This window comes from Anastrepha ludens, chromosome X, assembly GCF_028408465.1.
Source record: "Anastrepha ludens isolate Willacy chromosome X, idAnaLude1.1, whole genome shotgun sequence".
Lineage (NCBI taxonomy): Eukaryota > Metazoa > Arthropoda > Insecta > Diptera > Tephritidae > Anastrepha > Anastrepha ludens.
The window spans coordinates 49,322,039-49,333,072 of NC_071503.1; the positions used below are offsets into that span (position 1 = coordinate 49,322,039).

Genomic DNA, 11,034 nt, shown 5'->3' on the forward strand with positions numbered 1-11,034 from the left:
TTGAATTAAGCATGAAGTTTTATTATTATTTTCGACACATCATGTTGCTTAATTATAAAATAGAGTTTTCCTGAGATACTGGCTATTTATATGGTTTAAATTTGATACTCGTATTAACAGACAAACACTGCTATGATACAGTTTCTTACCCAATTTAAAGCTTTCTCAAAAGCTATTTTTCTTGTTTTGTTTTGTGGTGCGTAAATAAACAAAGAAAACGGTTTTCCGACACGCGAACACGCGACGTATAATTGTCCATGGGCGAAACAAGGAAACTCCAAGTGGTTCCGCAAACTTCTAACGACTGTCCTTGCGATTTATTTATGGTCATCGCAAAGGCTAGACGAACTGGAAATTGTACGCGCTAAAAATCGAATGGTATTTTCCTTTTATGATTGTTGCATCAATGACGTTATTCATCAGATTTTTCACAGCCAGTCTTGTTCTATTGCACACTCGAGGTTGATTAATGTTACGCAGCATGATGACAACTGACCCTATTTTTAACTTCAAATTATGAGGTGGTAATCCAAACAATTCAAGTGAATGTAAAAACTCCGTGGGATGGTTGACTACGTCATCCAGGTTCATAACGGTGTCCACTGATTTGAAGGAAACCAACTGTCCTGGAAGAAAATTCCGAATGGTCACATTGAGATCCTCGACATCTTTATTTTTCGCTGTCAATATTGCTCGTTCACCCAGCCAATGATGGCTATTGAACTTTTGCGCTACATTTGGGGAAACACGCTGAATAAGCTTCTCTTTTGAGTCTGTGATTTGACAGAAATCTGTGGGTAACGTGATGAATCCGGTCGAGGTGTCCACTGCAACTTTATTATTTCCAATGTCTAACAACTGCTTCGAAAACACACTCGCAGTTTCATCTTGTTGCAAAAATACTCGCATGTTAGTTGTTAATTGGAGTGTCTTTACATACTGCCACAAATTCGATAATTTTAGGCATGCATTTAGTTCATCAGCAACAGTTGATCGGGGAATTACTGGAATGACATGAGTATCATGGCACCACCAAAAATCTTTTGGTTGTCACGAAGATCTTTCAACGTTCTGTCCAGTGCCTCCAGTGAACTCTTTTGGGCCATTGTGCATTCATCTGAAACAATCAATTTGGATACCTGTAGGACCTTGGCCATTGCGCTATTTTTGGCGATGTTGCAAATTGGTGTTTCGGTGATTTGCATGTTTAATGGTAATTTCAAGGAAGAATGTGCAGTTCGCCCGTCTTCTAGCAGAGTCGCAGCTATTCCAGATGAAGCCAACGCTAGAGCAACATCATTTCGCGATCTGATCCTCGCCAAAAACAATGAAATTAAGAACGTTTTTCCGGTTCCTCCGGGAGCATCAAGGAAATAAATTCCATCAGATCCACTGTTCACAGCTTCTATCATTGTGTTGTACGCAATTTTTTGTGTTTGATTTAATCTTTCGAAAATCTTTCGCTTCATAGCGATTAATATTCTGTCGAGTGCGTGTGCTTCTGCGAAGTTGGAGATCCCCTTGTGATGAGCTATCTTCCATAGGCTGCACATTCGGTGCGTCAGGTGTCGGTGTAGAGTCGTCTGCTTTCGGATCCCAAGCTACCAAATCTGATTCTGTTTGAGAACTTACGTTGGTGCTAAACCTGGATTTAAGTTGGTTTACATGTCGTTTCAAGTACCCACAGGAAGTCTTCACGACGTAGAGCATTTTTCCGAGTTGCCTTGTAATTATGCCTTGTAACCACTTTTCCCCTTTAGCGTAGTTTCGAGCGAAGATCGGTTCGTTTATGCAGAACTTGCTTTTGCGTGCTCCATCTTTTGTTTTTACCTTCGCTGTCTCGAAAATCTGGCTTAACAAAGTTCGTACCGGTCTGTCATGTAGAATTTCGGCAGGCGATTTTCCATCAGCGTTAGGCATGGAACGATATGTCGATAAGTACTTTGTTACAGCTGCTCTTAGCTGTAGTCCGTCGTCAACGTTTTTCTTCACGGCGGATTTGAACGTCCTAACATATCTTTCAGCAAGACCGTTAGATGCCGGATGGAACGGTGCGCTAGTTAAGTGCTTAATACCCAGCTGAGCGCAGAAAATCTTAAACTCCTCTGATATGAGCTGTGCACCGTTGTCACTTACGAAAGTTTTTGGAATTCCTTCGATAGCGAAAATTGCAGCTAGCGCAGAAATTGTATCAGCTGTAGTTGTAGTCGTCAGTTGAGTAATGAATGGAAATTGCGAGAATGCATCCACACAAATGAGCCACATAGAACCGAAAAACGGACCTGCAAAGTCGATGTGGACCCTTTCCCATGGATGGTTTGGTTCAGGCCAACCTTCGTATTCTCGTGCTGGACCAGGGTTTACAGCTTTGCATATGTCGCACTTTGCTGCGAGCTTGGCGATATCGTTGTCGATGTCCACCCACCATACGTGTTGTCTGGCTAATTGTTTCATCCTGGATGTACCCCAGTGACCATCATGAAGTAATTGAAGAATTTGTTGTTTCCAAGATGCTGGAATAACTACACGGGTATGTTCCGCTTGAAAACATAGATGATTGTTAATTATTGTCAAAGAATTTTTCCTATTGAAAAATGAACGAAGATCAGAGTCTTGAGGAGGTTGCTTTTCTGGCCACCCATTTTTGACAAAGACTGTAACTCGGCGTAGAATTGCATCTTTCCCGGCGTGCTTTAAAATAACGTCTGGATCTATCGGCGTATTAATTGTTTTAACGTTTAAACAGGCTTCTTGTTTGTCAAATTCCTCATCAGGCCCTAGCGGTAGTCGTGATAGCGCGTCTGCATTTCCATTTTCAGCAGTTTTGCGATATTTGACATCGTACTTATATGTCATGAGCGTTATGGCCCAGCGTTGCAACCGATGTGACGTCATTGTTGGTAATTGACTGCTTGGGTTAAATATGCTAACCAGCGGTTTGTGGTCAGTTATTAACGTGAATGGTCTACCATAAAGATATTGGTGAATCCGTTTAACCCCAAACATTATAGATAAGCCTTCTTTTTCTATTTGGCTGTATCGAACTTGATGTCTGTCAAGCGTCTTTGATGCGAAAGCCATTGGGCGCTCACTGCCATCAGGATAGGTGTGCGAAAGCACTGCACCAATGCCATAAGATGAAGCATCAGTGGCAAGCACTAGAGGTAATTGCTCGTCGTAGTGCGCAAGTGCTTAAGTGATGTGAACGCTTGTTGTTGTTTTGGGCCCCACGTAAATGGGACGTTTTTTCGGCGTAGCATATTGATAGGGCAGATATCTGGGAGAAGTTTGGTATAAAATTATGATAATAGTTAACTTTACCCATGAATGCCTCGACTTGCTTGATGTTTTTTAGTGGCTTAAGATCTCTTACCGCTACCAGGCCGAATTCGTCTGGCAAAATTCCCCCTGCGCTGATTTGTCGACCCAGATACTCGATCTTTTCCTGGAGAAAAAAACACTTTTGCTGTTTGCATTTAATACCGTTGCTTTGAAGAACTTGGAGAATGTTTTCGACGCGTTGCATGTGCTCATCGAATGTAGGCGCTGTGATGATGATGCCATCAAGATAATTGCCACAACCTTCGATGCCTTGTATAAGTTGCTCGAGGTACCTTTGAAAAATTGCTGTCGCGCTGGCTATTCCATACGGAAGACGTTGATACTGATATAGCCCCAACGGCGTGTTGACTACCATGATTGCTTTTGAATCATCGTCTAGCTCCATCTGCAGATACGCGTCCTTAAGATCAATCTTAGAAAAGTTTTGACCGCAGCGAATTGCGTGAAATAGACTTTCACGTGTAGGCAATGTATATTGCTCTATATCTATTTGCGCGTTGACAGCTTGTTTAAAATCACCGCATATACGTACTGACCCATCAGGTTTAGGTAAAAGTACTGTAGGCGATGCCCATTGCGAAAACCTGATTGGTTTCCAAATTCCGGCGTTTGTTAGTCTTTCTGCTTCTTTTTTGAACGCAGACATTTGCGAAAATGGCATTTTTCGGCTTTTGAAAAACTTAGGCGTTGCGTTTGCTTTTAACTGCACGGTAGCTTTGAAATTTTTTATTGTGCCAAGTGCTGGAGTAAACACTTCACTATACTTCTCACAAAGCGCGTACACTTGTTTCACTTCTTTCTGGGTGATTTTTGAAATTTGCTTTAGTTCAAACCCAAATTGTTTGAACAAATCCACGCCAAAAAGATTGTCACCACTCTCAACGTTAGCTACCACAATATCAACTTGTTTTATTTTGCTTGGGCGAAGTTTTGGGCTATTTATTTGTTTATATGTATTTAAGTTCATCACCGAAATTATACCACCTGAATCCATTTGAAATTTTATAATTTTTTCGAAAATTTGCAAATTAATGTAGTTTTTATTATTTTCAGTTTTTACAACTCCTGTTACACTGTGCACTGTATCGATAGTGTGAATATGTTGATTTGCTTTTTTGTTTTTATTTTTGTTCTCGTGGAAGTTTTTGCTTTGTTTACTCATACACACTTGCACTATATGGCCTTTTTTACCACATTTGTTACATATTGCGTTTCTGAATTTGCAGCTTTGTCGCGAATGAGAACTGCCACAACCCGAGCAAGATTTATTGTAAATTTTGACAAATTCCCGGTAATGCAATTTGCTTTTGTTTTTTGAACATTCACAGCGTTAACTGGAGTTTCTTTTTCACACACTTCTTCTTTGATTGCTTGTACTGTTTTTGTTGTTGCTTCAAACGACTCAGCTATGAGCATGACGTCGGCAAGGGTAGGTTGTAATTTTTGAAGCGAAGCGGAGCGGACAGCGTCGTGTGGTGTGTGCGTGATGAGCTGGTCGCGGATCATCTCATCGATGTATGTGTGAGAGCAGTTCATTGCGGAGCACACGAATTGACACTCTCTTGCAAGACCACGAAGTTCGGCTACATACTCTCTGTAAGATTGGTGCTGCTTCATGTCCCGTTTTAAAAAATCGTAACGTGCTTCGATGATGTGTCGCCTTGACTGGAAATGTTCTGTTAACTTTTCCGTTAATTCTTTGAATGTTTGTTCTTGCAATTTAGTACTTCCAAAAAGATTTTTTAGAAGTTCAAAGACTTCTGCACCAATCCACGACAAGGAGAAGGATTTTTTCTTTTCAGCACAATTGACACCGTATGCACTGAAATGTTGGTTGACAAATATGACTCCCATGTCTGCTGATCTTTGGAAAACTTCGGGAACGAAGGCACTATGGTAGAAGTTGTACCACTGGTTATACCATCTGCTTGCTTTTCGAGCAGCGCTATCATCCACTTATTTTGCTGTTCAAGCAAATTTTTCGCGAACTCTTTTTGTTCGATTAAGAGCTTTTTTAAAACTTCACTGTCGTTCGACATTTTTTTTTTTTTTTTGTTTTCCTCGTCGCCAATTGTAAAGAAGGAGACCGACGCGTTTTCCATCTAAAACTGCACTGCTTTATTTTATCCAAATTCTATACAGAGTTGCATAATTTATGTTTGCCAGTGTTACCTAAGTAATAAGGTGTAAGCAGTGTTGCATAACAACTTACATATAAGTGAATTTATAACAGTTTCGGCCAATGTTTTACTGTCGTACTGTTGTGCACATGACGATTTGGTGCGGTCAATCCCAAACAAGACAATACTTTATTTGCCATCAATAAACACATATCTTCTATCATGATCAATGTTTCATTGTAAATTTGTGCAGTCATTTGTAGTGTAGGATTCAAAGTTTGATGGCGCACACAATGATTTATTAAGAAATTCATGAGAAATTTTAATTTTTGCTTAAAAACTCTGGCAATTATGTCATGTCTATCAACTGGTGTTTGGCTATGTAGCAATTCCCTCTTGATTTCGGACCATTACTTCGCCTCCAGCACAACAAAATGCAACAGATTCATGAGTGTATCTTAATGCCTTACAATATTTACAAATTATTTTCATTTCCCCAATTGTTACCGATTTGTCAGCACAATAATCAATTGCAGGTTCATAGTGGAATGCAGCTCGTTCAAGAATCACAGAAGCATTCCGTCTGTAGATTAGCTCAATTTCATTATGTCGTGCTTGGTGTTGTTGTGTTTGAGGTGCACGAACTCGTTGCATTCTAAGCCTATCTACTTTATTATCACTCACTAAATAACGCAATTCTGACATATCAATACGACTATTTTCTGGATCTGTCTCTCTGTGGTCATTAGTGCGGTTAGCACGTGAGGTAGCTCTTCGCACATTTGATTGACTGCGACGACCTAAGCCAGGCATAGTAAATTGTAAATAATCAAAGTGAGAAAATGTTTCGTTCGCTTAGCAGTAAAGTGTCACAATCACAAAATATCAATAAAAAAGAGCACATTACTTGGAATATCACTATCACAAAGGATTGCCAAAGTAAAGAAAGTTCTCGCTCACTCATAGATATCGTAACACAATATTGTAATACTTGTTTCCGGGTTCTAAAGTGCGACAGGATGGATTGACATAATAGTTGGTTGTCAAATCTAATGTCAAATATTATGGTGAAACATTTGATGTCTTAGGTTAGGTTAGTTTAAATGGCTGCCCTAGCTAAAGGGCTCACTTGGACAAATGTTAAGAAATTCGTCCGTTGTGGTGCCATACATGGGAGAGGAGAAAGGAGATGGGAAGGAAGAAGGAGCCTTGGGATTAGATACGATGATGACCATACATTTTACGACGGCGCCGACGGGGGCTGATTTGCATTCGTAGTTAGCCGTAACAAGCTACTAATGAACTTCACCAAATTTATGATACTTACGCCGGCTATATCCGCAGGCGTAGCGAAAAAGTGGGAGCCCAGATTTCTAAGTCTTTGCCAGATGAGAGCAGGGCAGCTGAGAAGAAGGTGTTGAGATGATTCCACCTCGTCCTCCAGACAAATTCTGCAGAACGGACTTGAGGTAATCCCAAGTCTTACGGCGTGAACACCTAACGGAGAATGTCCGGTAAGGATGCCCACCAAATTTGAGAGCTGGGGTTTTGTTAGCCTTAGGAGTTCCCTTGAGCGTCCCCGATCTGCCCGTGGCCAGAAGGATCTCGCGACCTTGCACGTTTGCGCACTAGCCCAGCGCTCGCTGAGTTGACTCGAGGCCCACCTTTCCAGGAGCAGACCACAGGTTCTCAGGGGAACCCCAATTCTCCCATTACGCGACGAAACCGTCTCCAAAGTTCCCTGTCTAGCCAGCTCATCAGCCCATCAGTTTCCCTCTATGCCGCTGTGACCGGGAACCCAAATGAGCCTGATGATGAAGTATTCGGATGCAATCGAGAGAGAAGCCAGACATTCCCCGACTAATCTCGAACGCACAAACAGTGAGACCAAGGCCCTAATTGCCGATTGGCTATCGGAGTAAATATTTACTTCCTTAACAGTAATTACCGAATTAAGCAACCAGTCCACCGCTTCCTTAATTGCGGATACCTCCGCTTAGAAAGCACTACAGTGGTCCGGGAGCCTAAATTTAAGTTTGATGGGAGGCTCCTTATAGAATACTCCCCCACCAACCCTTCCGTCCAACTTCGGGCCATCCGTGAACATGTTTGCCATGCCTTGCCGCCGAATGTTGCACCCCGCCCACTCATCTCTTGAGGGAATGTGAGTAGAAAAAGGTCCGCTCGGAGTTAGCGTGGGTATACAGTGGTCCAGCACCGTAGGGATGAACTCAAAGTTTTTAAGAATGCTAGAGTGTCCGTAACTTAAGTCTAGCCTATGGCCCGAACACCTTAATCTGATTGCGGCGCGTGCAGCGGTAGTTTTTCCTACAATGTCCACGGGCGCCACATTCAGCGCTAGATTTAATGTCTTAAAGATTGTCACTTGTTTGTTAAATATTTTTAGGTGCGTTAAAAAATTTGTCCGTTTCATAGCTGTAATATGAGGTCCGATGAACACAGTGAATGATTATAATATATAATAATAAGAACTTTATTGAATATCAATAAAGTTCAAGTTGACTCTAAATTTTATTTAGAAAATGTGGGAAGAAGGAAAGGGTTTTCCCGGCAGTTATTCGAATTCACCTTTTAAGCCTTCACTGGATCTCCACGAACATTTCAAGACCAAGATAAGATAAATCCGTTCAGCCGTTCTCGAGTTTTAGTGAGACTAACGAACAGCAATTGATATTTGTATATATAGATTGAGTTCTTTCTAGGTCTTGTCTAGGCTAGCTCCGCGGCTTTCCCCACAGCAAAAACTTCCGCCTGGAAAATACTGTTCTGGTCTGGCAGCTTGATAGGCTATCTTATCCCTAGTTTTGAGCAGTAAATGCCCACTCCCACTCCGCCTAAAATCTTAGAGCCATCTGTGCAGATGTAAAAAGTTCTTTGGCCAGGCTTCATGCCTTTGTGCCATCCGTCCTCTTCAATTGTAGTACGAAACCTTCTCTCCCAACTAAAGTACGGAGTCATGTAATCTGTGCAACCTTTGCTATGTCCGAAGGCTCTCAATAATCCAGTAGCGACTAACCTCTTCGCCGATTTCATAAGGTCCATGGGTGGCATGCTGAATATAATTTCAGCGCCGCCGTGGGAGTGGTTTTCATTGCTCCTGTTATGCACAGAGCAGCGAGTTGCTGAATCCTTTCCAGTGGCATTAATTATATCAGTTTTCTTGTCGCAGTCCTCCATACTCGGGCGCCATACAGCAATATCGGACTAACTACTGCCGTGTAGCACCCATGCATTAGTGCGGGTGATAGACCCCAAGTAACTCCCAGCGTTATTTTACTTGCGTTTAGCGCATTTTTCACCGGAGTATTACTCCGGGGTACCTCGCATGATCTTGTTGTTGCCTAGCTTCGGGAGCTTCCACGCCGGGACCTTGTACTTCCTGGTGAAAAGCACTATGTCCGTTTTTTTTCGCGTTTATTCCTAGCCCTGCGCGAGACGTGCATTGGTGTACCGTTTTAAGTGTGTTATTCATCACATTACTGATGGTGTCCAGGTACTTTCCCATAACTACTATAGCTATGTCATCTGCATATGCCACTAGTCTCGGTGCCCCTCCGTCAAATTTCTTGAGCAGTTAGTTTGCTACAAGTAACCATAATAGCGGCGATAGTACCTCACCTTGCGGAGTACTTCTGCATGCATATTTGATGACGCTCGTATAGTTCCACTCCTGTCTGATCTGCCTGCTTGCTAGTAGCTGCTTTATCCATAGATAAAGCGCGGGTTGCACATTGAGTGACTCGATACTATTTAAAATATCATCTTTCGTCACGTTGTTAAAGGCCCCTGATATATCTAGATATACTCCTAGAGCATACTCCTTATATCCTAACGCCTTTTCTATGTTTAGTACAAGTGAGTGAAGTGCAGTTTCAGTAGATCTGCCTTTAGTGTAAGCGTACTGAGCCTTGGATAATTCGTCCGGCGCAATTGTGTCTCTAACGTATGCGTCTAGAATCTTTACCGTTTTCAGGAGAAATGAAGTCAGACTAATGGGCCTGTATTCCTTCGAGTAGAGAGGGTTGCTTTTTTCTGCTTTGGAATAAACACATTTCTCGCTTCTCTCCACGATACAGAAACATAGCTGAACCTCAAACACCTCATGAATATCGTTCTTAACCACAAGATGGCTTACCTTTTGGAGCGTGGCTGGGAAGACTTCACCCAGTCCTGGCGATTTGAATGGGTCAAAACTTTGTATAGCCCACTCTATCTTGTTAGTCGTAATTACGTTCGTCGGGATGTCGTGCACAATATCTCTTCTAGGTTCGGGATCTATAGTGTCCGCACACCCTGGAAAATGTGTGATGACTAGGTCTTCTAGAGAATCCTCACAACTATCAGCCCACTCCCCGTTAATTTTTCTTATTATTCTTGGCATAGGCGGATTCTTGGATAGTTTCCTAAGTCTAGCTACTTCATTAGTGTCCTCCATACTGCTACAGAAATGTTTCCAAGATTCTCTCTTGGCTCTACGTATTTCTTTCTTTTATCCTTTTAGTAGATCCTTATACTCCTTCCAACAGAACACATTGTCAGCAACTTTGGCTAACCTATAGAATTCATGTACGAGTACTCGACGCCTTTGCGCACCTAATTCCTTTTTCCACCAAGGAGGCTTCACCTTGCGTCTATTACGTGTTGGGGGAGCAGGATGTTTTATAAGCGATGACAGTTGCAAACAATTCAACCCCTTCCTCAAGTGCAACGTGTGACCTGTATTTGTGGGTTATCATTAGTGTTTTTGATAGTATATCCCTATACAAGTCCCAGTTTGTATTCTTAGTATTTCATATTTTTGTTTTTGGAGCGAAATATAACCTGAAAGTTTATGTATCTGTGATCAGAGAATAAACGTCTACTCAACTCTTCCCATTTCTGCACCTACACATGCCTGCTTGTGTAGAGTGTAAAATCAAGTACAGTGGCATCCGTTTATAATGACGACGAAGGGAATCGACAAACACGTCATAATAAGCGGACGTCATACAAAACATTTTGTGAAAAAAAACATTTTTGCGTAAATATATATGTATGAATTTTAATAGAAAAATACAGTATGTAACTAATTAAATCAAAATTATTATTTATTACGTACACATTATACACATACAATTGTATTTAATGAATATAATCTGAAATTTTTGTCTGCTTTTGATTTTTCATTGTTCATTTGCATTAATGTTCTGTACGATATTGTCATCGGTGGGTTCTCCGTATGTGAGGAGAGTGCTATCGATGTCAACATAATCTTTCCACACTGCTGGTGCTGCTAAAGAATCTGAATTTAGATTTCGTGACCACAAATCGATTTCAAGTTCTGATATTTCATTAGGTAAACCGTCGTGTCTTTCACTGAATCCTGCATGTCTGAAACAGTTGTGAATGGTATAGTACTTTTTGACGTTTAATTCCATTAAATTCATTAACCATCAGAATTGCATCTAGCATCGTTATTTTTGTAGAAGAGTTGTTGTCATTAGCAGCAAGACTATAAATCATTTTGAGCATAAGGTTTTTTCTAAAATTCGTTTTGAGTGCTCGTATTATT

The 11,034-nt window shown here is 41.3% G+C and overlaps 2 protein-coding genes across 2 annotated transcripts; both read right to left on the bottom strand.

The window, feature by feature from the left end:
• Positions 1–1,383: 1,383 nt before the first annotated feature.
• On the bottom strand, positions 1,384–2,895 carry LOC128870041 (uncharacterized protein K02A2.6-like). Its single transcript, XM_054112636.1, has one exon. The coding sequence runs from the start codon at positions 2,893–2,895 to the stop codon at positions 1,384–1,386; it is 1,512 nt and encodes a 503-aa protein (XP_053968611.1).
• A 263-nt stretch (positions 2,896–3,158) lies between these two features.
• Positions 3,159–6,275, bottom strand: LOC128870042 (uncharacterized protein K02A2.6-like). The gene is made up of 3 exons (XM_054112637.1): positions 5,970–6,275; positions 3,322–3,754; positions 3,159–3,277 (listed from the first exon to the last, which is right to left on the bottom strand). Exons 1-3 carry the CDS (start codon positions 6,273–6,275, stop codon positions 3,159–3,161), a joined length of 858 nt encoding a protein of 285 aa, XP_053968612.1.
• Positions 6,276–11,034: the final 4,759 nt, after the last annotated feature.

Coding starts and splice junctions, on each gene's coding strand:
- LOC128870041 (XM_054112636.1), bottom strand. CDS start 2,895: ATGACGTCACATCGGTTGCAACGCTGGGCCATAACGCTCATGACATAT.
- LOC128870042 (XM_054112637.1), bottom strand. CDS start 6,275: ATGCCTGGCTTAGGTCGTCGCAGTCAATCAAATGTGCGAAGAGCTACC. Junction 3,755..5,969: donor ATTATTGTGCTGACAAATCG/GTAACAATTGGG, acceptor AACTTTTCTAAG/ATTGATCTTAAGGACGCGTA. Junction 3,278..3,321: donor GCAAGTCGAGGCATTCATGG/GTAAAGTTAACT, acceptor AACTTCTCCCAG/ATATCTGCCCTATCAATATG.